The 25,576-nt window shown below is 36.9% G+C and overlaps 1 protein-coding gene across 1 annotated transcript in view; it reads left to right on the top strand.

Moving 5' to 3' along the window:
• Positions 1-395: 395 nt before the first annotated feature.
• The window catches only part of LOC104167446 (protein sel-1 homolog 1-like), a gene marked incomplete at its 3' end in the record, with an annotated part of 30,582 nt that continues 5,401 nt past the window's right edge, over positions 396-25,576 (top strand). The window contains exons 1-18 of the mRNA XM_009707698.1: positions 396-536; positions 2,993-3,122; positions 7,647-7,684; positions 8,035-8,257; positions 11,708-11,875; positions 12,475-12,580; positions 14,335-14,497; positions 16,335-16,388; positions 16,474-16,533; positions 17,157-17,238; positions 17,558-17,712; positions 18,470-18,526; positions 19,547-19,615; positions 20,917-20,994; positions 22,208-22,270; positions 23,057-23,144; positions 23,422-23,570; positions 24,111-24,276. Coding sequence (XP_009706000.1) covers positions 396-536; positions 2,993-3,122; positions 7,647-7,684; positions 8,035-8,257; positions 11,708-11,875; positions 12,475-12,580; positions 14,335-14,497; positions 16,335-16,388; positions 16,474-16,533; positions 17,157-17,238; positions 17,558-17,712; positions 18,470-18,526; positions 19,547-19,615; positions 20,917-20,994; positions 22,208-22,270; positions 23,057-23,144; positions 23,422-23,570; positions 24,111-24,276 — 1,990 coding nt within the window. The remainder of the gene's footprint in view (positions 537-2,992; positions 3,123-7,646; positions 7,685-8,034; positions 8,258-11,707; positions 11,876-12,474; positions 12,581-14,334; positions 14,498-16,334; positions 16,389-16,473; positions 16,534-17,156; positions 17,239-17,557; positions 17,713-18,469; positions 18,527-19,546; positions 19,616-20,916; positions 20,995-22,207; positions 22,271-23,056; positions 23,145-23,421; positions 23,571-24,110; positions 24,277-25,576) is intronic.

Below are 25,576 nucleotides of genomic sequence, written 5' to 3'. Positions count from 1 at the left end.
TGCTGGCTTTGCTTCACTGGGGGCTCTTCGGTAGGCCTGATGAGGGTGAACACGTTGTTTAGTCCGGGTCTTGCCTTTAAACAGCTCATTAGGAGCCTACTTTGTACTGCTTGCTCTGCTCAAAACCGAAATGAGACATTTTTTTTCTCCCTAGTACACATTTGCTTGCTGAGGAGCTGATAATGCTGATGTTAGCGTTATCAGAACGTTTTTCTCACACAAATATATAGAGAGCATTTCTGAGGCCTGCATTATGTTGCTATAATGCTTTTTTCTTCTGCTTCTTTTTTTTGTTATGCAGCTTGGGTTTTGTGTGTTTCTCACATGTTATCTACTTCCTTCCCTGGGGTTTCTACCTCCCACACCCTTCTTTCCACCATGGGCGAGTGGGGGGAATGTGCAATGCATTTATTTATATAGTGTTTCTCAAACCAGAAAGCACTCATTTAATCGACAGCCTTAGCCAGTGCTACTGGGGATGTGCTTATAGGCTGTCAATGATATTTCGGGAAAGTAACTTAATGTTTTCTCTAGAGGTAAGTTCTGTGGTTTGGGGTTAATTTTCATATATGCAGTAGGAAGTTGAAATTTAAAGTTGTGTTACTGGAGTTCAGATTAGCTATCAAGCACAGTTGTAAGATCTTAGTAGGTAATGTTACAATCCAGCAGGGCATGTCCCAAGGTGTAGAAAAGATACATACAAGTTCTGTGAAACCAGAAAGGTGTACCCAGACTTTGAATAGCATGTTCTCACTGATAGGGAGTATAAAGAAAAAAGCTAAGGTGAGATGAGACTCTTCATCTTAGATCAACTGTCTGTTGTGTACGTGGAAGTTAAGTGACAAGATTAAGGGCTGTTCCAGTGTGCGTCTGTGGCTGTGCTAACGTGCAACTCTTCTGTACTGACTACTTGTCCACTAACACTGACTTGTCTTTGTGAATATGAAGTTCTGATGACATAATTCAGCCTTTAAAAACTATGTGTTTGGACTCAATTGAACTAATACAATTTGTAGGCCAACGAAATCACATGGTGGTACATGAAGGATTAGGAGCTCTTGCCCAACTTAAATTGCTACTGTGAAGTAAAACTCTTCGTTAATATCCAGAATTAATTAGGAGAGGGTGTTTGTAGTCCAGCTTTTGGCAGCAGATTATAACAGGAAGACCTTTCTTGCTCCAATTTTTATCAAAAATCATTCTGAAAGAAAATAAGTCGTCATCGCTTCATGGATGTTTTTATTTCCTGCAGTAACAGTACCACTTTCTCTAGTAGAGTCTGGTAAAAGCTTAGAGACTGTGCGTCAAATGCTTCCATAAATACTTGTTCATTCATAATGTCTGGTCTGGAAACAGTTATCTGGAATGTGAGTACATTGAAGGGAGGGGTTTTAAGAAGGATGAGTAAAAATGGTTCAAATATTACATTTCCTGACTTCAGAAGTTGTTTTTAATGAGGATTCTTTTAGTAGTGAGTCTTTTAACTATAGCTTTAAATCCTAACTCAATAGTCATAAACTTTGCTTAAATCAATTTATTGGAAACTTGAGCTGAATGCAGGAAAACTCAGGCCTAAAGAAATGAGTGCTATTTTTTTAAAGATACAATATTAATACAGATTATGAAGAAGGTGAACATTGAGGGCTAGGAAAAGAATATTAAGGAGTCTGTGGAGAATTTGCAAAAGCAGCTAAAAAAGTGGTAACTGTGTGTATTCCAGCCAAAGCTGGCAGTCTTCTGCTTGTCGGCAGCAGTGATGGCCGCCTTCTTCTATTGGTCATACATCAAGAATGATGAAAAAAATCTTCTCTTATTCTTTTCTGACTGCCGATATTGTTTGATTCTTGGATTATTTCCCCCCCCCCCCCCCTTGTCTTCTCCCCCCCCTTGTTTGCAGACTAAGAGGTAGAAATTCTCACTTTCTACCTGAAGAGAGGAAGTGATTCTGACTATCCTGCACCTTCCATGGCTAACTTCAGTGTTAGGCAGAGGTTTTCATACTGTCTCATTAATTGGTGGGACAAATAAGCAGAGTCATATACTTGTAGGAAACTTCTGTACCTATTCTCTCAAAAGACAGAGCTCTATGGCTTTCCCTGACCCTTCTGATTTTACTTACCTAACTGAAAAACATTCACTAAACTTGTTGCCTTGTTGCCCTACAGAGGAACTACTGGAGAGTAAGTTTTATAAACAATTAACCAGCAATTGCAAGCAGACTGAAAAAAGATTCATATGCAGAGTGAGGGTTGACCTATATCTTAATCTTGTAGTTGCACTAAAATGAATACGCTGCACAGATTGTATGAGAACAATTTACTTGCTGCTGAGGACATTTTGAAACTGGTCTTGCTGAATAGATGCCACTTAAGGATTTTGCTTAAGTCACTGCATGTTTTAGAGGTTCATGTAATGGAAATAGCATCTATGCTATGGAGTCTATTTCTGTGCTGAATTTAACAGTTGAAAAATTGATGAGAAGCAATCTGAGGTAACTTTTTTCTTAAGATTTCCTTTTTTTTTTCCTGCAAGAATAGGATAAACAGGGTTTGCGTTCTCTTTCAAAGTCTAACTAGTCACTTGCACAAAAATGGCATTGAAAGAAATAACTAAAAATACTACAGAAAATATCTGATCAATGCTATAAAGCAGTCATTGCCAAACCTTTTTTGTTCATGCACACCTCTCAGTAAAAATTTTTTTAAGCATGGATCTTCAATGTTTAACATACAAAAAAAAAATGTATGTAGTACTGTACTAACATATTATGTATGTCATGAAACAGGCACAAAACCAGAAATGAAAAAAGAATGAGATAAAGGTGAAATAAACACTGTATTAAGAGAAGTTTTATTTATTAATGGTACAAAAAGTATTGTCTTCTTGTACCCCCAGTGGGTTGCCTAGCACGCTCCCTGGGATGTACACACCCCACTTTGGAGATCGCTGCTCTAAAGCATGCAAACTCTTACTCATTACTTTGTTGTGATAGTGTTTGAAGCTTGAAGAGCTTGGCAAAAACTGGAAGGCAACTGACTGCAGTGATCAGTTAGGGCATTCATCAGAGCTTTGGGAGATTGCCAGCTGCTTGCACTTGCTGAATTTTTGGCTATTTCCTGGAGGTAAGTGACCATTCTAACATTGAAACTAATAGTATTTCTTGTCTGGTAGTACCAGTCCTTTAGCTTTACAGACTGTCACTTAATTTGGTTTTTTTAATACAGCAAAACTTTGGAACTGTTGGAGTCCCTCAAGCTAATGACATTCTTCTTGCTGAATCACACTGCATAGCTCTTCTTGTTTCTACCACTCTCTCCATAGTGCTTTCTTGAAAATGGTAGTTCTCACAAAATGGTAGAGTCTTTATCCAGCATATGGTAGGATCTTTTTATCTAGTATAGACTGCCAGAGTAATTTTGCTATATTTAAATAGACTGATTGAACATTAGTCTTTCTAGTTGAGGAAAAATGATTATATTTTAAAGCTGATTTTAATTGTATATGAAGTGGTGAATGGTTGAAACAAGTGTTTAGCTCTCTGAAGTGCTCTAGAGACCTAGCTGGGCATGAGAGCACCGAGCAGTGTCTACAGCTCGGCACTGTTTGTGAGTCAAGCATTCTGTACAAAGCTGTCAGCTGCCTGTTTCAGCCACAAGTATTTTTGCCTTCTTTTAATATATCATTGCATCTCCCTAATTTGTTTAAGAAATGGTAGGATTAATTTCCAATTGTCCTTTTCAGAAGAGGTTTACAGAATTAGGCAGCCTTGGTAGCAGGCCCAAATTTAAAAAAAAGAAGTCAGTTACTTTTTTTAATTTAACTGTGGAAAAACAAACTAAACTATCAGCTTTAATCTCTGAAGCAGCTGCACAAACATAACATCTGTGACTTTGTTCAGTAGTTAAGCCTTGACTAATAAGCTGTTCTTAGGTCAAACTGTGACCTTCCATAGATCTTTCATTAACACTTTCAGAATAGTTTTCTTAACTATTTCTTAGAAGTAGACACACTTGTATGAGTAGCGGGTGCATATTAGTCAGCGGTTCTGTGAAATAACAAGGCTGTAAGTGATCCCTCTTCTAGGCACGTTATCCGTCATCACTGCAACCCCATCTGCCTAACTTAGAAGGAAGTCCCAGAGCTAAGAACAGTTAAACTAGTATTTTTGTTGTTACTTTAGTGCTGTTTTGGAACCACTGTTTTGAAAACAATTATTCAAGTACAATTTCTTAATAATGAAGCTGGTTCCTTCAGAGATAATTTAAATGATGCGATAGAAACAAAATAGGTTTATTGACTTTCAAGGAAGAAGAGCAAACATTTAATGAGCTCTGCCTTATGTTTGTTACTTGCCTTTCAACTTAGTAAACCTTTTTATTTGCATATGAAATGACAATAAAATTGTTCTTTGATATGTGTACATAGATAGTATACCATACACAAAGACCTTGTGTGGTCTTTTGTTGTAAAGTCAACCTTCCAGAAATTGAATTCAGTTACTAAAGCCTTTACCAAAAAGCTAGAATGGTCTAGTGCTGTCAGGCAGGTAGACTGATTTTGAGCAGACAAAAACAAACACCCTAGCTAGTATAGATGTTAAAAATAACATGATGTTACTGCAGAAACAGGTACTGTGTAAGTACGTTGTTTACATTAATAGCAACATACAAGCTAGTGGGTAGGTTAACCATGTCTGAGTTTTCCCTCGTTCTAGAAGCATGTATGAGTCTCTTGACAAGCTCTAGACTTTGAAGTTGTAAGGGTGGCATTTGGTTTTAGAATCATAGCATGGTTTGGTTGGAAGGGACCTTAAAGATCATCTGTTTCCAACCCCCCTGCCATGGGCAGGGGAACCTTCCACTAAACCAGGTTGCTCAAAGCCCCATTCAGCCTGGCCTTGAACACTTCCAGGGATGAGGCATCCACAACTTCTCTGGGCAACCTGTTCCAGGGCCTCACCACCCTCACAGTCAGGAATTTCTTCCTAATATGTAATCGAAATCTTCCCTCTTCCAGTTTAAAGCCCTTGCCCTATCACTACCTGCCCTTGTAAAAAGTCCCTCCCCAGCTTTCTTGTAGGCCCCTCTTCAGTACTGGAAGGCTGCTATAAGGTCTCCCCAGAGCCTTCTCTTCTTCAGGCTGAACAACCCTGACTCTCTCAGCCTGTCTTCATAGGAGAGGTGCTCCAGCCCTCTGATCATCTTCATGGCCCTTCTCTAGACTCGCGCCAACAGATCCATGTCCTTCTTGTGTTGGGGGGCCCCAGAGCTGAAGGCAGTACTGCAGGTGGGGTCTCACCAGAGCGGAGTAGAAGGGGAGACTCACCTCCCTCAACCTGCTGGCCACACTTCTTTTGACGCAGCCCAGAATATGTTTGGCTTTCTGGGCTGTAAGCACACATTGCTGGGTCATGTTGAGCTTATTATCTTAATTTTAGATCAAAATTATTTAGTAGAATGTAATTTGTGGGATATATGGTAAATTCAGATTTGTTTCCTAGTTCAAAATAGGAAGGACCGACAAGTATCCTAAATGCATACTTACTTTTGCTGTATTTAAAAACCAACTGTTATATGGTGATCTGAATTGTGGAAGTTCAGTGGTAGAACTTCTGATGACTTGTCTCAGTCAGCCTTATCTATTAGATTCCTCAAGCTGATAAGCACTGTGGTCTCTGCCAAAAATGCAGCTAGCCTTGTTTTTTCCTTATGCCTCTTCTGTTTTTTTTTCCAAATTGATGTTTGTTCTTATGCTGTCTTTGTTGCTACTTGCAGGATCTGTTTCATCTCAAGTGCTCTTTGGTGTCTCCACTAGTTTTTCTAAAGGACCCTACATGCTTTCATTTTTGGACCTATAGAGTACAACTGCTTACCCACATTGACTGTTCTAGATCCTTTTTAATCCTATGTTTGCTGGCAGTCAGAGTTTGAGCTTTACATCCTCTTCAGTATGCTCAATGGACTATCATCTATTTGTCTCAGTTGCACTGTCAAACTTCTTGTCACTTTAGTTTTACAGCTTCACTTACAAGTCTCAGAATTTTTTCTTGATTTTTTTCATTATGCTGTTACAGCTTAAAGTTGATCCTCATCTTTTTACTTGTTCTAATCAAAGATTATACTTCAAATAACAATGTGGAGATTGCTTTCCGGAATCTGGCTTCCAAGATTAGCCCTTTCACTGCAAATACCCACAGTTGCTCTTTTATAGTAATAGTCTTCAAAACATGAACTGATAAAGTGTTGTGTTTTTAGTTTGTCACTTCAGAGATGATTTATCTCTGGTAAGACACTTTATTTGCATGAGGATGAAAAGTATACAAGTTTTGTTTGCTGCCAAATACTTACAGAAAGTCAGCAAAATTCTATAAACTTTTGGAGAGTTTTGTTGGCATTCAGTATTTGTGCAGGTAGTCTCTAATAGCTAACCATAACGTACTAAATGGTGTGTCTCATGTACAGGGCACTAACTTCTATCAGTTTAGGTACCTTTTCTAGTCACAGTGCAGGTCTCCAGCCTGTCAATGCCTTACACTGCTATAGGGCATTACACACCCCGGAGTCTCAGAAGGGGGGGGGATTTCTAAATGTAGTAGGAGTTAGTGGCAGCTTTGCTTAGTCATCTGTTTATGTTTTGAGCTTTTATTTCAGTTTAAGTGAGTTGTGTACCTGAGAGAGGGAGGCTTGCAGCATCTTTCAAATGTGGGTGTTTTTTGTTCACCTAAATGACGTTGTATCAGATGCTGATGACTGGGAAAAGTCACATTTCAGCTGTGATAATTTTAGAGGCTTTCAGTTGAGATGATAGTACAAACCAAGTTGTTCGAAGCACAGTGAGTAGCCCATTTAAGTTACAGGAACAAAGAAAATAAGAGATACAATTCTGCAAAACAAAGGTAAAACTATGATAAATAAGCTTTTCTGATTATCTTCTTGCTCCTTTTCACCTCTGTTCCTTTAGGTCTTTAATAACCTTTCTTCTTTACCATTTCTTCTCTTTCTAGTCTTTCTAATCAAATATAATCTCATAGCCCATTCAGATAAGAAAGATGACTGTTAAACGAGGCTTGCAGCTCTTGATCAGTATCTTAAAGACAAACTGATTTCTCGCACTTTTGAAGAGAGACCTCCATATAGAGGTTTGAATATGCTGGTCAGGCAAAATTAATTGGCATTCTATAAAGAACAATGTTTAATTGTAAGTGGGGTGGTATTAATGTAGCTTTCTAGTAGCTACTGAAGCTGTTTATACTAAAGCTGATGTGGTGACTAAAAACCTTAGGTTCCATAGGGCCTTTTTGCTTGATGCATACCTTTTTAAGTAGTTTAGTTGGACTGGAACAATTCAGACTGTATAGTAATCTAGAGAATTGATTTGGGTTTTTTAAAAAAAAATAAAAAATTCCACACTTTTTTCCAGTATTGGACACACAGTTGTGTTGGCATCATTTAAGGAAGAGGAGGATCATCTGTGAAACATTTGGTTCTTCCTGACAACACTAGCAAGGTCTTTCTGAAGTTCATTAGACAACTTAGTACACTAGAATATTTCAGGAGCATGGTACAATATTATAGCTAAACTTATTTTTATTTTTGAGAAAGTTACTCATGGAAAAGTTTTTTTACTGACTTAAACATTTCTTCTAGATGAAGAGGGAAATCAAGATGAATCACTGGAATCAAAGGTGAGGAAATAAGTTTCTAGTAATCCTGTTTTTCTTGTGGAGTGAGAGCGAAGGTCTGAAATTCACAACTATGATTTGATTCCTGTTTTAAACTGTTCTGTAGCTCTTGCTGTCTCATTAATTTCTTCAGTGCGTCAGAGGAATTAATGTTGTGTTATATGTTTGAAATTTTTTTTCTAAGAACTGAAAGAGATTGAGTCAACGAGAGCTGATAGAGGTAGCTCAACTTTTGATACTACTGTTTAAACTTAGTATGTTAATTAAAAATATCTTTAAAAAGTAATGCCTTTTTTGCCAACTGCTGCTGTTCAGTTTCTAATCTTCTAAATTATATGACTGCTTTCTGTCAGACTTTATCTGCAGAGGACCAAGTAAAGGACCATTCCACAGGAACTCGAGTGGTAGCAGGTCAGATCTTCCTTGAATCAGGGAAATCAGACTCTCAATCGGAGGATGAAGAGAACTTTCACAGTCAAGAGGAGGGAAAAGAGAATTTGCTGGAAGAGTTGAATTCTATAGAAATGTCAAATCTATTAAATAAGAATTTGGAAGAAGCGGAAATACAGAGTCCAGGTAACTGCTCACAGACTGACTTTTGAACAAGTGGCAAGAAAGATGCATCTGAGTAACTTTGGCATGTGGATGAACACAAATAGTAATTTTGAACATACGAAATAACTAGTGTTTTAACCTTTCTGGAATGGAATGGTAATTGCTGCCTTTTCCTTCAGAAAGTAGCATGAAAAAGTGTTCAAATATATTGTGATTGAAATCGAAGTGGTTATTTTCAGGTGCATTTGAAAGGGTTTTCTGTAATTCTTGTTGTTTCCATCTTGTTGGAAAGCTTTAGCTATCAAATGGAGAAGGTCGTAATTTCTTCACATAGGAATTAAGTACACGTACTACGCTTTGTGTGTGTATACCAGCCCTAGAAGGAGAAATTGCATCAGTGATTCAGCCTGCTGGCTGTTTGCCTAGAGGGACAGTTGACAGAGAAGGAACAAATTGTGACACACTTCCTTGTATGGCATTGAATGGCAACACCTAAATTGCATGTAAACTTCAGTAAGTTTTTTAATATAGATAAAAACTTGTGTCCTTGTGGCTCAATTCCCATGAAATTCTAATATTTCATTTTTACTACTAATAAAAGTATAAATTTAATATGATTTTTTGACTTGCACTTCATGGTGTATGGTAACTAGATGGTACAGTTGAGTACCTTAGTGTATGCAGCAAAAACTTTTCCTTTTCACTTGTCCATAAAAAGTAAATCTTCAACTTTAATGAAAAAATATAGTTACATGGTAATTGTATTTGGTATTTGTCTATCTTCTCAACTCAGATTCGAATGTCAAAAGAAAGCAGGGGTTATGAAATGAGTTCCGTTATATAGCTTTGTGTTTTCTAATAAGCCTTCCTCATTAATGCAGCACTAGTATACAGTTTGTATGCTCAGTAATAGGATTAACTGTTGTCGATAGGTGTCATGTTTTACAGGAAAAAAGTATATAAAATCCACTTAGTAGCTTGCTGCTGCAAAACAGTGAGCTAAGCACCACATTTAGTCAGTGCAGTCTATTTCAATAGTAACCTTTAAGATACTTTTATTCCCACATCAGAAAGATGTAACTGGATGGCTTGCTTCCTGGCAACTAAGGTTTTTAACTACACCTGTCAAAGTACTGCAAGTGACTTTCAGAAACCATAAATTTAAGTCTTGCACAGCTTTTGGAACCTCTTACAAAGTTAATAAGCAATGTGCATGGAAAGATTACTGGTTTTATCTAAAAAGCAATCCTGAAGGAAAAGTACTTGTATTCTGACAGGGAAAAAAACTGCTAAAGGACAGGTTTACTGGCAGACTTTTTAACTGAGCAGGAATCAAATCTACCTCAGGTACAGGTGCTACATCTCTTAAATGAGCTGCTGATGACAGGACTGCGTTAAGGGAGATTAAAGCTTTTCTAAATACATTTTGGCTCTTGTGTATGGTCATGAGATTGCATGGAAAAAAAAAAATTCCTCAAGTTTCCACATGTATCTTGCAGGATATTGAGCAGGAAAAAAAATACATCTTCAGTAATTTAGAATTGGCAGTACTAAGACTTTTAACCTTCTAAGAAAGAAGTTATCCTCTCTTCTGATTAGTGAGGAGGTCTGGTCTGTTAAGAAAACAGTATTTTTCTAGTTATTTATCTTGTGTTGTATGTTTTTGTAGCAATAGTTACATACTAACAGTTTTTGCTAAAAACTGCCCATGAGTTTATACAGAGCTGGCAATTCCTGCTTTTTTTTCTGCATTTGTTTAGCTATTTGGAGGAATCTTACAGTAATGTAGCCAGTATTTATAAGTAATCTAAATTTGTGTTTCCTGCAGCATAAAGTATGAGATGAGATTTATAAGTAAATAAGGACAAAATATAATGATAAAATACTATATACTTTATTCAAACATAGTAAAACAGGTAAATTGCTAGTTGCACACTCAGTTTGACAAAAGTAATTTATCTTCCGAGTGAACTATTTGCCTCAGTTTGTATTTAACATCCTTTAAGTACATGATAGAATAACTGTGAGCGTTTTATCCTGTGAGCGTGTTGCTGTGTTGCCTTAGGGGTTAGTATTTGTTACTATCTAGGGGGAAAAACAGCATTATGGTTAAATTTAGAATTAAAAAAAGGCAAGGGGGAGGACTGGTGCAGAGTAATTTCATAAATTCAGTGTACAATAATTCTCACGCGGAGCACTGTGGAAATGGTTCATGTCCGATTGCTTTCAGCACAGGAGGCAAGGTACTAAACAATACAAGTAAAACTTAAAGTTCTCAAGTATTGTTGATATCCTGGACCTGGAGTTTGTTCAAATGACAGTGATAAGAGGTCCCCCATCAGTTGTAGTTATAGGTACCCTTAGGATGAGTTCGTACATTACTCTGTGGTTAACAGATGTCTAAAATGATTCCAGGCTAATTGCATCTGGACACATTATTTTTGAATGCAACTTCTGAAAATAACATTTTTCCTTGTGTGTTATGGAGTAATTAACTTGGAGTGATGTGGTGGAGCATCTGCCAAGGAATCAAATTATGAAGAGTGATTTGAACAGCCTAACTAATCCTGGAGACTTCCTTTTGCTGCAAAACGTGAAATTTTTTAGTTAGTATGATCCCTAGGCCTTACAATATAGACCCTAGGAAAAAGAACTAGCTTTTTCTATAACCACAAGAATTACAAACTTAACTTGAAAAAACATTGTATAATTAACATTCTCAGTTGCCTAACTTTGCAAATGTCTTCAAATGAAGCTGAACCCAACTGCTGGATTTAGCTTAGTAAAAGAGAAAAACCTTTATAAAAGGCTAATTGAAATGATTTCATTTTCAAAAAATGAAGATAGTTCTTAGTCTTCATAGAAGATTGATTTTATTTAAAAATATTGGAATTGGTAACCTTTGAAGTTCTAGTGCATGAGAAATGATAAATCGTGCTGTTCAAAATAATTTTGAATGCAACTTAATATATTGGCGAAGTGAAATAAGGTTTTCAATATAGGTGTATGTAACAATAGAAAATTACTAGACTCATAGCGATTCAGTCATGATTATGTCTAACCCTGCGGCTAAAATGAATATATGTACTGGAATGCACTTCAAGGGTAGTCTTTTGCATGAGGAAGGGAGTGCAGAGAAGATAAAATGAAAGGAAGGGCTGTTTATTTTCATAGGCAATAAAAATGTAACTGATATTTGCCTTCTCCAAAATAATTTCTTTGCTTAGAACTTAGAAATATAAGAAACCACATACCTTCCATTTCATTTCCTAATTAAGAATGATATTTTTTCAAATGCTCTTTAGAAAAATAATTGCTTTTTCAGGCTTTTGTAAATTAGAAATTTTACTGAAAACTTGATTAAATGCCTTTCATAGAAATTAAAACCAACTTAGAATTGCTTTCCTATATGTAGTAGATTAATTTGTGGAGTAAAGGAAAGCAGTGTAATTCCTGGATATGTATTTTCAGTTTTGACAGCTATTGGAGGCACTGCAGATGGTGAACCTTGCCACTTTCCCTTTTTGTTTATGGAGAAGGAGTATGCAGAATGCACTGCAGACGGGAGGGAAGATGGCAGGCTTTGGTGTGCAACTACCTATGATTATAAGAAAGATCAAAAGTGGGGTTTCTGTGAAAGTAAGTAACCTGATGTCTAGTTTTTGTCCAAGAAATGCTTTCTTAAGCTAGTGTTTTCAGTCCTCTTAATGCCCTTTATTTCAGAGTCTAGAGGTCACTGTCATTATTAATGGCCACTTTATACTGTGATATACACAAGTAATTATGAAGGCAATGTTCTCATGATGGAAAAGATTATAATGCAAATGGGATTTGGGAAATCGTGCAGTGGAGGTGTCTATAAAACCCTTAGTTTCTGAGACTGTAGCAGTATAGGGGTTTGACAGTGTTTCCCATTATACTCTCTGATTTGTTACACAAAGGCAACCTTTCTCTAGGAGACATCCTCCTGAAGGAGGAACCTTTCTTCCTTGCACAGCTTGCTTTGGAGCAACGAGAAGAATACTTTAACAGCAAACTCATACATGAGAGACATCATGTGAGAAGAAACTGTCTACCAACACCTCCTTTAGACAGTTTTTTGTAGTCACTTTGATTGTTTATTGGTCTTCAGAAACATATTTCTGGCTGTATTTTCCCTTTAGAATCAATAGGAATTTTGAGAGGATAGTCTTGAGCTGTGTAATTGGAGCTCTTAATGTACTCTTTTCTTTTTTTAGCTGAAGAGCAGTCTAATAAGAGAAGGCAGATGCAAGAAGCTGAGGATGTTTATCAGACTGGAATGAAAATCCTTAATGAAAGCAGTAAAAAGGCTCAGAAGAAAGAGTAAGTCTACTTCCTTCACGCCGACAAGAGAAGCATGACATGGCTGGTCACACTGGCTTAGCTGAAAAATAACTTAAATTATATGCCCTGGGATTTTGCACTTTATTGGACTTGACATCAAAGTATGCAATGATAGTACTGAAAATAAATAGCAATTTCAGGGTATTTAGGAAAACAAATTTATGGCTACTTTCCTCTGAATCCACTAAAATTATATAAGATTAATTTCTGAAGAGTGGATGTCATCAAAACATTGACATAATGCAAGATGGTGCTGCAGTTCTCTAGCCACAATTTGTGTGGCAACTGCCCATAAAAAAAACTGAGAACGTGATACAAGATAATTGTCCTTTTTAAAATGTTTCTTACAGTCTGGTTCTCATTCTGCTTCAAAGATTAAGTGGGAAAAATCAGTATGTCTTGTCCTGCTCTGTTTTTGTTCCTGCTTTCTGATGTTTTCACTCACCATAAAATTAGTATTAAACTTAATCTCCACAAATTGTTAAAACTTTAATAATTAACATCCTATGAGAGAAGAGAATGCTTGTAGACCAAACTAAAAAAAAAAAGAATGAAATTAGTGTTCTGTTCATTCTGGTCTGTATACTTTCTACTCTATATATCCAGTTACTGATGAAATAGTTCTCAGCTTACCGCTATAATTAGGAATAGCTCTGTTAATTTGGAACTCCCTGGTACTCATGTTGACAACTTCATCAGTAAGTGGTGACTTTAGCCTGCTGTTTATTATGTGAGCACTATTACCACATTCAGCTTATTTGTGGAGATAAGGGAGTATATTTCTACTTTATCAGGGAAGCTGAAGCACAGCTAGAGGTTGTCCATCACACCTTGGCAAAGAGAAAGGGAGAGAGCATCTGTTTGACTAGTATTCTTTTGCATAAAATAGTGTGGGAATTGTAAAATTTTAATAGATCTTGTTTCTCTTGAACACCTTACACTTTCTTAAAAGATGAAATTATTTGAGGAACTAGGTGTGCCTCAGCCTGTCCTAAAGAAAGAAAACAAATTTGAGAATGGAAAGGAGGAGAGGTAAAGAAAAATCTTGAAATGCTATTAAAGGTCCATGAGAAAGGAAGTTGAAGCATGCTTGACAATACTGTGTTATCACGTTTAAGGTTACGGTTTTTTTAATTGCTGTGAAACTAGCTGCTGTGAAATTACTTTGGAGGACTACTGTAAGTTCTGAGGCTGAAATAGAAAGGGGAGTTTCTAGGGAACTTTCTCCTTGTTAGCATGGCTGTTTCATCACAAAATTGATCATGTATGCAGTTGCCTTGGACCCAACACTTAGTGTTTTCATTGGAATGATTTTGTACTCAACAAATCAAAGAGACTCCATAGTCTTTTTCAGGCTGCTTTTTTCTATCATGATCTGTGGAGCTGTTAGAGTAGGAGTCCTACTAGATACCTAGTACAGGACTTAAAATTGTTGCTACAAAAACATGATCATTTGACCTTAAACTTTTCATATATCTTACGGGGAAGGAAATACCTGCTACTTTGCATATGAAGTAGAGTGAACACTAAAATCCAGTTTGTCTATTAGCTAAATTATGTGTGTTGTTGCATAGATTGACGATTTGGAGGTGGAACAAATGACTGTAGGTAGCCTCTGTTTTCTACAAATGCTTCTAAAACAGAGGAACAGAACATCTCCTTGGAATCTTCATGTTTATGAATGGAATCTGATTCTTTGCCTCAAGGTGACTAAGAAATTGTTTTCTTTTAAGAGCATATCAGTATCTTCTGAGAGCAGCTGACATGAATCATACCAAGGCAATGGAGAAAGTGTCTTACGCTTTGTTGTTTGGGGATTACCTGAAGCAGAACATCCAGTCATCAAAAGAGCTATTTGAAAAACTAACAGAAGAAGGTTCTCCTAAAGGACAAATGGTATGTATGTCCTTAGATTCTACAGAAGTTTTTATAGGTTTATAAGTTTTTACAGATTATACTTATTCTAAGGTGGTTTTACAGCTTATTCCTGTGTCTAGAATAGAATGAGAACAGTAAGTGGCATCTGTTGCCTGCTTAAAAAGGACAGCAGATGGAGTGCTGCTTTTTTAAATTGTTTGAAAACTTGATTTAAAACATTTGGTTCAGGCTCTGATTCACGAAATGTATTTTACGAATGCTTGCCTAAGCATTTCCTAACCCTGACTACTCATTGCCTTTACTTTTTCGAATTTTACCAGTGCCTTGCTTTGGTTCAAAGATTGTCCCCCAAATGCTTCTGCTTTACCTGGCTTCTGCATGCTGCTAACATTACTGAGGGTGCAGTAACAAATGGCACCTGCACCCTCAAGGTAAACACATGGGAACAGGTCTTCTCTTTGAATTTTAAAAAACAGCATTAAACTACCAGTAATACAGTGTGATGGTCTTTTCATTTAATTTCATACCTGTTGTATGACTGACTAGATTGGATGTATAAGTCAAAAAATGAGTAGATGCAGATGACTCCAGCCAATAAATCTCCGAAACTCTGTGTTACTTTTTTCCTGTGGTTTGTGTGGGATGTTGTGGCTTCTCAGCTGCAGTTTTATCTTTGAGATAGGTAGATATACACACGCACAAGTTTATAATCTTAGGAGGTTATAAACTACTAGGAATCTTGAAAGCTCTGTAGTGGAATGGGACTCACTTTGTCCGTGTGCCTTTGAACATTATAGAATTGTTTGTGTGTAATTATTCATATATAATGTCATAAAATGTGGGTGTTGTCAATTTTAATGTCTCAATATCTGCGTATACTTAATGTTTAGTTCTCTCTCTTTTTTTGGAAGTTTCAGCTTCTTTAGGAATTACCCAGTTTCTTTTAGCTCTTTGGCTGCCAAGTCTCCTTCTGTTCCCTGTTTAGTGTTGGAGTGCTGATTTACCATAGAGAGCAGGAACATGTTTTCTCTAGAGACTCAATGAAGACCTTGACTGTTATTGGTCTAGAATTCAATACTGTCTGCATGAGGTGAATTTTTGTGTGTGTGTGCTTTCGGAATTGCCTAGAACCGTCTTAGGACACTGTGAAATATAGACACCTTTATATATACACTGTTATCTTCTGTGCTACTAGTTTCTCCTCTGAGCCACACAGCTGTAACAGGTGTTATAGATAGAGCAGTAATTATGTAAATTTTAAGAATAAAAATAACTTTTGAAAAAACCTCAGACAGCTCTGTGCATTCTAACTCCTTACATTTGTAGTCATAAATGCAACTAACCCATGGCAGAACGGAAGTAAAACAGTAAATTCAGAGGATCTGTTACACAGTAAATCAAATGGACTCTTCTAGAGCCTCTCAAAAAGTCTCTTCTAGAGAAGGTCATGGTTCATGTATGTTTGTGCTGTTATATGAAAGAAATAGGATACATGAATAACCTGATCTTCACTTGAGGGTCTTTAAGCTGGGATACTCTTACTGTTCAGGACCTTTGGATCTACGCTTGGCATTCAGGGAAGTAGTAGTTTCTTCCTTGCGTTCGATCCACTAGACTGAATTCTGGTGAGATGTATTTATGTTAGTGTCCTAGGCAACTGAATGATTTAGAAACTCCATACTTTAAAAGAGGCAGGGAAGGGCCTAGACATCAGAGGTACCAAAGTCAACGTAGAGCTTGGCATATTCTTTGCAGGTTTGAATTGTTGTTTGACTTCTTTATACTTAATGTATCCCAGGAAAACTGATCCTGGGTTTTTCAAAGAATGTGCTGACAAACTTTATTTTATTTCTAGGCTCTTGGATTTCTATATGCGTCTGGTCTAGGAGTCAATTCTAGTCAAGCTAAGGTAACTTAGAAATCTTGTATGATGTGTGTACTCTTGTATTTTATCTTGAAGGCAGATGATTGTTAACCAATGATTTTGTTTTAAGGCCCTGGTGTATTACACTTTTGGAGCATTAGGAGGAAATCTGATTGCCCATATGATCTTGGTAAGTAAGATACTTAATAACTTTGCACATGCAAGAACTTTTTTGTACTCTTAAATTTTTCATGTAAGATTTGCATTCATGTGAGTACACTGTGCAAATATTAGGTCATCATGCATGCATTCGATGGGCAATAGTATCTTCCCCATTGTTCCTTGTTAACTTAAGGAAAAGTCTGCTCATTTTAAGCTGTATACCACTATGAATTTGGATGGCCCATGTTTACATCTCTTGACATAAAGCAGAAGTGTCAGACTTTTAATTTTTATAGGCCAATGAGAACTGTGAAAGCCAGAGATCTTTACGGAAGATACTGTTTTGATCAGTATTGTCAAATTTAAGACAAAGTGCAACATGTGTAAGTAAAAGGTTTTAGACTTTCACCCAGAAGTATCATTCTGCTTATTTGCTTTTTTCTGAGTAATATCTGAAGTATACTGGCTATGCTTAACCTTTAATGGTATTAATCAGTTTCTTTTAATGCAGACACAATGGACTTGGGGCCTTTGTTTTGCCTGTTGTCTTGTCAAATCTTGCTTAAGTAATGTGAAAAAAGTTTTTAACGTGGTAAGCGATACGTTGTCAAATAACCAATAGTCCCATGTTTTTATATTTTTCCTTTCTAGGGTTACCGGTACTGGGCTGGAATAGGAGTCCTTCAGAGTTGTGAATCTGCTCTCACTCACTACCGACTTGTAGCTAATCACGGTAAAAACTTTTTACTAGGCTAATGTTCTTGACTTTCTATGTATTTCTATATCATTCACTGAAGAGATAACTAGAAGTACTGCCAGCACTAATAGTATAAAAATAGAGAATTCCTACTATTAAACAAGTTATCTATTTGGCTCTGAATCATGATATGTTATTTTTCTCTCCATTGAAATGTCTTTAATTCTTAGAGAGTGTCCAAGTAATTCATTCTCTCTGCATAACAGTTTGAAGCTCTGTAGAGATCTGTTTTTACTAAGTTGCAGTGTGATATTTGTGTGGAACAAAACTGTCTGGAAACTTACCTGTTTTCTAGTTGCTAGTGATATTTCATTGACTGGTGGCACAGTGGTTCAGCGAATTCGCTTAGCAGATGAAGTAGAAAATCCAGGAATGGCAAGTGGAATGCTAGAAGAAGACTTGATTCAGTATTACCAGTTTTTAGCAGAGAAAGGAGATGTACAAGCACAGGTAAGATTAAGTTCAACTGATGGCATGCAGAGGTTTTCAAGAATTACAGGAACAGCTTTATGAAATATGGAAAGATGTTGGAGCTTTAGTTTTCTCTTCCTTCTAAATCAACCTGGCTGCTATTTCTTGAGTAGTGTTTATGAGAAGAAGCTTATATCTTAGAGTATTTAAGGTAGAAGTTGGACAGAAAATGCAAATTTTTGTGGAAAAGAACTCCAAAGCATAACAACTTTAGTATCTTAGGATAGAGAATATTGGCTTTCACTAGAAACCAGCCAGACTAGTTTAAGGATAGCTTTGGATGTTGTGAAGGAAGCCTTGATGAAAAAAAACTGGCCTTGACAGGGGACCTCAATTTCTCACTGCTTCTGCTCATACATGATTTCTACAGGCTGGACCTCTTCTACACACAGTGCAAGAATGGAGGACACCAATATAGGCAAATTGTCACAATTCAACTTGGTTATATATGACACTAAGAATTAGCTAGACAGAATTCAAATGAACAATTATTATTTTGTATCTAGGACAATCATGTCACTTTTATCTAGGATAAATTTCTGCTTAGATTAATGTGAAAAAAATAGGTCTGTACTGGAGTTACTGAAGCAAATCTGTGCCTTCAGACTTTGTGGCATCTTTAACTCTGATATGGCCTGTCTTTGTGCATGTAATTAGCTCCCTAGTATCTATGTTACTAGAAAAAGAAAGTCCCTAGGGAAAAGTAACTTATTTGCAATGTAAAATTTATTTTTAGGTTGGCCTTGGACAGTTGCACTTGCACGGAGGAAGAGGAGTAGAGCAAAATCATCAGGTACCCTTTCTGTATATTTCTGATGCGTGTTACACTTGGCAGAGCGGAAGAAAGTATAGATGAGACCACAGTGAAGCAAAAGTGTTTAAGTACCACTGTAAGGTATTTAATGACTTCAATAGTCTTGCTCAATAAAACGTAATTCATTCAATAAAACTTAATATTTATGTGACTAGTACATGGAGTTGATTTTCCTACGCAGTTAGTTTAAGACTAATCATCTTGGAAATGAGGAAGTCAAAAATGAAGAGCAGATTTTCATCAAGTAGTACTTGAAACTGGCTGAGCTTTTGTACATGTAGTAGAATCTTCATGATGCACTGTGCATGCATTAGTGATGATAGTCTACTTGGCTTGCAATAATATTTTGCTTCTGTAGAGAAAGCAGTGCACCTTTGAATACTAAGGCTATTAAGTGTGCATAGAAAATAGAACAACTGCTGATGTGAACCAATCTAGCTACTGGTTATATAAGTTAAAATAGCTAACCTCTTCTTAAAGTATGTATTAAAAAAATGGAGAGCTGAGGATGTGAAGTCCTGAGGATTATTTCAGACTCAGCTACCAACCAGAAATTATTTAATGGTCATCACACTTAAAATGACTGCTCTAGGAGGGTTCAGAGATGATATCAAGAGGTCAGAATGAGTATAACCAAGCTCTGTGTAAAACTGGAATAGGAACTGGCAGATCTGTCACCTTCTGAACAGGGTTTGGAGGTACAATAAGGTACTTGCACAAGTAAGACTTACCTGTGTAGCTTGTGCATAGTAGCAGTTGTAGTATCTTTTTTTTTTTTTCTCTGCTTTTTGGAATATACTGTTGAGAGGAATTGCTACTCAATATTCCAATTATAAGTCGGGAACCCTGTTACATAGATTAAGTTAGATGGGTTTGATAACTTATTCTCAGAAGAACCTGTTAAATGGGCAAGCAACCTACTTACCCCTGCTCCATTTGCGAGAAAAGGTACTCAAATCATAGTCATGGTGGCTAAAATACTTGTTTTCTTCCCTGCAGCGAGCATTTGAGTACTTCAATCAAGCAGCTAATGCTGGCAATTCACATGCCATGGCCTTTCTAGGAAAGGTAAGACATGAACACTCTCAAAAGTAAGTAAATTTACTACCTTTCAATGAAAAATAATGAATATTTCCTTCTTGCTGATATCAGGCAGTCTAAAACTTGAATGCCAGAATATAAGTACTTCTGTTTTGCTACTGTTTTGAATTGACCTGCAAGATTTGAGTGTCGTCTATTATGTCTAGTCTAAATTTTCTACGTGCTCCTTCACTTTAGGGACTTTTTTCTAAATAGTGCTTGAACTGGATTTTATTTTTTTTTTTATTTAAATAGTTAAATACCTAAATGTCCTTTTTCTGTGGTAGAGCTCAAAACTCGGAGTGGGCCACTATGCTCTTCCATACAGTGTGTGGGGAAAAGCTAGGCTTCTCAAAATTTTGCCTAGTGGGAAATACTAAGTTCAGGAAGGAAAGGGAAAAGACATCTATTCTTATTCTATGTGGAGAACTGAGGCATCTGAGTCAGAATTGCCAATAGTCTGCATCTACTCTGAACCAAAGCCTGAGTCTATCTGCAAGGCGGACCATTCTATCCGTTTTCTCAGATATAAGTCCTTTTTTTAATCTAAACCATGATTGACAAGCTGCTATTGGTGATATTAATGTGTTACTGCTTAGAAAGGTATTTAGGTCACTTGCCTGAGATCTGGGTTGCAGGCTACCTTCACCCTATGAGGAGCTAAATCCTTATTACTCCATGTGAGTACCCTCTAAGGTTAGGCTGTAATAAGCAGCAGCTCTAGCTCATCTTTGTCAGGCTGTCACTGCAGTAGAGGATGCAAAATTCGTGTCCTTAGAGCATGAAAAAATAGCATAATGGGCTGCTCAGGGCACCTGACAGGAGAAGTTGCAAGTTCCTGCTTTCTCTACTACTTGAGTGTTTTGTATCTAATAAACGCTGAAAGGAGCAGGGTTTAGTAACTAATTTTTGCTTTGTTTTCAAGAAGTATTTGAACTACTAATATAGTTTGACTTCCACTGGTCTCACAAGATTTTTGTCTGATTATGTGTTCTTCGCTACATACTGATAGAACTCAAAAATGAAGGGTGTTTTCATGAAAACTTTTTAATTTTATGGGCAGTTCATTCTCCATTAGAAAGTTAAACCCTCTGAATCAGAATTTTACAGCATAGAGATGTGTTTTCTGCTTCTGAGCAAGTTCTTTAATGACTATTCAGTAATGCAATAGTCAGAATAGTCTAGTAATACAATAAACTCCTTCTCGTATGCAAAGTGAAGATGCTTCGTGATCTCCATGCTAAACTGACTTCAGTAAACTGTTCTTCATTAATGCCTTTCTCCTTCAGATGTACTCAGAAGGAAGTGATGTTGTACCTCAGAGCAACGAAACAGCTCTTCAGTATTTCAAGAAAGCTGCTGATATGGTATGATTATCTGTAAGCTAGAAATACAGCATACGCACTAAAAAGTTCTATTAGCTCGGAAATGCTGCAAGTGCTTCTCTTTGTGCACTTCCATGTGCATACACCTACTCCCAACTTCTGTCCCAAATTAGCCCATAATTAAACCCTGCTTGTCTAAGATGTTGGAAACTGCCACCAGTTCTGGTCATGGTGTTTCATGAAGCTGTGTTCAGCACAAGGAGTCTACCTGTCATGAATGCTGGCATCAGTATGAAATACTGTCCACCTAAATAGACTGCAATTCTGTTAAGTGTTAATTTTCATTAATCTTAGGTTGTCTTGTTGCAGAAATTTAGAGTGCACCAGTACGATGTTACTTTGGTTCTGGTTTGTGGTCAGTGAATAGATAACGATTTTGGCTTTATATCGCTCATCTCATTGCAGTGTTTGGTTTTTGGCCGTTAATCTCTTGCATCTGTCTTTGACCTATCCCTTATGGTCGCATTTGTGTAGTTAATGCATGAGTAATCCTCCAAGAAAGATGTTTAGCATGTGAAAGACAGTAGATGAAATTTTGAAGGGACGGTTGTAAGATAACTGTCTTCATGATTCTTGCATTCCACAATTAGATTGCTGTTCTACACCTCTGTCCTAGAGTAAGGATCTCTCAATTCACTAATTACCTACACTCACTGAAGGTGTCTGATGTGCCCCATTGCCTGTCCTGGCATTGAAGGAATACCATATTTTGCAGGGCCAGTGGTCAGTAATGCAGCCCACAGGACAGCCGTCAATCTACCCTTAAATTAAGACAAATTCTCAGAGTTCCTGTAGTTGTTTTGGGAGCTTCAGTAGCATCCAGAACATCTCAAACTTGGAAAAAACTAAAGATGAATAAGCAATTAATGCCCCACCTTTCTAAGAGTGTGGGTTCTACATCTCGTATGACACTTTGAAAGTGTACAGTAGACTTTCATCACTAGTGTTGAAAGCTTTTCTTTTTCTTGTTAATCACCTGTGTAGTTACTGAATTTATTATTTATTATTTGTTTGGTAACTTTTAAGTTACCAAAGATGCTATTTTCTCCCTAAATAACTACTACTAGGAGCAAAGTTACAAAGCAAATCTATCTTAAGCACTGTTTGTTTTAGTGATGTTAAAGACATACCAAATTTGAAAGACGTAGCTGTAGGTTTTGCCTTTCATTGCAGAAGTGTTTTCCTGTGTTTTCAGGGTAATCCGGTTGGACAGAGTGGATTAGGAATGGCTTACCTCTACGGAAGAGGTGTTCCAGTGGTAAGCTTTTGGCAGTCGTCTTTCTAATCATAGGTGATTGTGTAACTTCTTGTTGTCAACAGACTTTTTCTCTGGAAGGAAGTACTGTAGAAGACTTAATTGTGAAGGTTTCTGTTACACTGAAAACTCCATGAGGAAATCGGTAATATAAAAAAAATTCACTATGGAGTTAGCAGCTGTGAAACATGCTGAGTTCCCTCTAATAAGTTTGAAAATGTTGCTGAAACTATTAGAAATGCGTATAGTGTGAATTTTAGCAGGAGTTTTGAACTTGGCTCTAATTTTCTTGTGAAATAAAACAAATCCTAACTGTCCCCGTTTTGTGTCTCTTATTGAGTGTGAAGGAACACTCTGAAACTTTTAATTAGTTCACTTGCCTTGTTGCTTTTCCCACAGGAAGGTTTCTTGTCAAATGTTTTATATTTAGCTATGCAAACAGATATTCAAAAGTTGAATTAGCCCAAAGTTGAGGAAATAAGTTAAATAATTGTTCTAGAAACAGAACAGGGCATCCGTTCTGTTAAGCATAACTATTCATAGCAATGCTATATGTGGATGCTATCTTTGAAGTAGCTACAGACTTAAGACATGCTAATATTATTGTAGGCTTTTTCATTTTTTGTTTCCAAATTTTGGCCAGGTGAATACTTTTGCACTAGAACATCTCACTGTAATTTTTCTGTGATACAGGTCTGTCCTTACCCATGCACACACGTGTATTTTCTTTCTTTACTTGAATTGTGGTGTATTACAAGGCTCTAATGACTGGACCAAATCTCTCTGCAGAACTACGAGCTAGCACTGAAGTATTTCCAGAAGGCTGCAGAACAAGGATGGGTTGATGGACAACTTCAGCTAGGTTCCATGTATTACAGTAAGTGGTACCAAAATAATGATTTCCTGGGTATAAGCATCTGCTCTTTCTGTAACTGTTCACTAGGTGGCAATAGAAGTGTATATATACTGCATGTAGAGTGGTCTTACTGCATTGAATTTGTTAATTTGTTTTACTCTTTTTTTTTTTTTTTTTCCCCCCCCAACACTTTCACAACGTTTTTCTTTAATAATGTTAAAGAGTAAGTACACACTGTATTTCATACAACTCTGCTTTTCAAAAAGCATGAATAGCGATGGCTTATGCTTTCTTTTAGATGGCATTGGAGTCAAGAGAGACTATAAGCAAGCTTTGAAATATTTTAACTTGGCCTCCCAGGGTGGCCACATTCTGGCCTTTTATAATCTGGCTCAGATGCATGCTACTGGCACTGGAGTGATGCGATCCTGTCATACTGCTGTTGAGGTAAGGTCATCCATTTATAAAGGTCAAATAATACTGACTTGCAAAAGGGTCGATATAACCATGTCAGCTTATACAGGAAATTTGTCTTAGTTAAAATCCACTGGTGACTGCAGAGTGATATATTATCAAACTCCTTTGTACCTCATGAGAAAAATCTTTATTTTTTATGTTGATATGGCAAGTTTGTATTTGCTTTATTAACTTTGAAGAAAATCAAAAGAATGTAATACAAAACAAACTTCAATATTTTATAAGAACAGAATTCATTTAGACATGGGTTTAACTGTAACAGAAAAGCTGACATTAAGAATAATTGTGAGTAAGCATCTGAATCTTGGCATGTATTTGCTTGGTAACCTGTATCTTAAAGTAAGCCTGTCTTAAGCAGTGAGTTCGTCACAAGTTTTTCCTGTGAAATGTAAATACTTTGAACAGGCATTTGAATATTAAAGGTTTGCCTCTTGCAAAACCTAAATTTCTGAAGTTCCTGACAAACCAGTCTTATCCCCCGCCCCCCTTTTTTTTTCTTTCCCTCTGCAGTTGTTCAAGAATGTATGTGAACGGGGGAGGTGGTCTGAAAGACTGATGACTGCCTACAACAGCTATAAAGATGGTGATTCAAATTCTGCTGTCGTTCAGTATCTTCTTCTGGCAGAACAAGGCTATGAAGTTGCACAAAGCAATGCTGCTTTCATACTTGATCAGAGTAAGGACCTGAATTTGTACTGAAAGTTTGGGGGTTTTTTTTTTTGGAGTTGGCCTGCAGTAGCCCATTCAGTAGAATGCTGGAGTACTTTAAGATACAATTACATAGCTGTTGTTCAGATAGAACTTCAGTGAGACTCTTTCCTGCTCTTCACACTGGAAGGCAGGCAGTTTTAATTTTCACCTAAAAGGATAGCTTTTTGGCCTAAAAGTTAGAATACACTTAAATTCTGATTTACGAGATTTAAAAATGGGATAGAAAGAGAATGCTTTAGAAATTTGCACAGTGTTGAAAATTCTCTTCCCTGGACTTCCTAAACACAGCCTTAATATTTTCTTTTTAAATCTTTAAAGTAGGCCTTTGGCCTTTACTATGCATACGAGCTTCAGTTTCTTTTGTTCTTTATCTTGTAATGTCTTTTCTCAGCACTTTTTTTTTTCCTCCAGATTTTTTTGTAACTTTACTTATACTGCTCTTGAAGCAGGGATGAAGACCTGGGCAGTTGGTTCTGTTAGATTTGAAAAAACTTGTCCCAGGTCTCTTACTGCAACGAGTTGGCTAGAACTTGGATTTCTTGGAGTTTGAGGTTACAAGGAAACAATGGAAGTACAAGTGACGAATCTTTCTAGAAACTACAAAACTCAGTATTTTAAACTTTCTGGATCTGAAATCCAGAAGTCTAGGTGTCTCATTACCAGCTTTAGGCCTTTGTATCTTAATATAAAAATCAGCTATTGGTGGCTGATAGGCTAATCTAACATCTTAATTTCAAGTTAGTGTTTTTCAAAGGTGCCTTAATGACTCATCTTTAGATAAGCTACAGCAATGACAATCTTGGCTGGAAGTGCATTCTTGCAAAAAAATAGCATCTTTCCCTGGCTTAAAACTCTGATTGTCATTACTCATATATCTGCATCTCAACTGCAGGTGAATTTAAAATTATTTTATACAGTTTATACAGAAAATCTGTATGTCAGCTGTGAGATAGTATAGCTGAAACCATACTTACACCAGAAGTGAAAAAAGTTACAAATCCTTTGAACTGTCTGAGTTCTGATGCTTCAGCAACCCTCAATTTATGACATCGACAAGTAAAAATAACTTCTGAAGTAGCTGTGGCACTGCTGTGTAAAATATGCAGTTTCTGGCTGGTTAAGGAGTTTAAGCCTTCATTTTACTTGACGAGTCTTGTTTTTTAGATAGTCAAACTAAAATAGCTTATACTTTAGCCTTGTATTTGAGTGCACCTTTGTCAGAGCTCGAATTGTGTGCTCTTAAGACTTGCATCTTCCGGCATTCC

Source organism: Cariama cristata, unplaced genomic scaffold (assembly GCF_000690535.1).
Source record: "Cariama cristata isolate BGI_N322 unplaced genomic scaffold, ASM69053v1 scaffold38599, whole genome shotgun sequence".
Classification (NCBI taxonomy): domain Eukaryota; kingdom Metazoa; phylum Chordata; class Aves; order Cariamiformes; family Cariamidae; genus Cariama; species Cariama cristata.
This window is presented reverse-complemented; position numbering and strand designations above follow the sequence as displayed.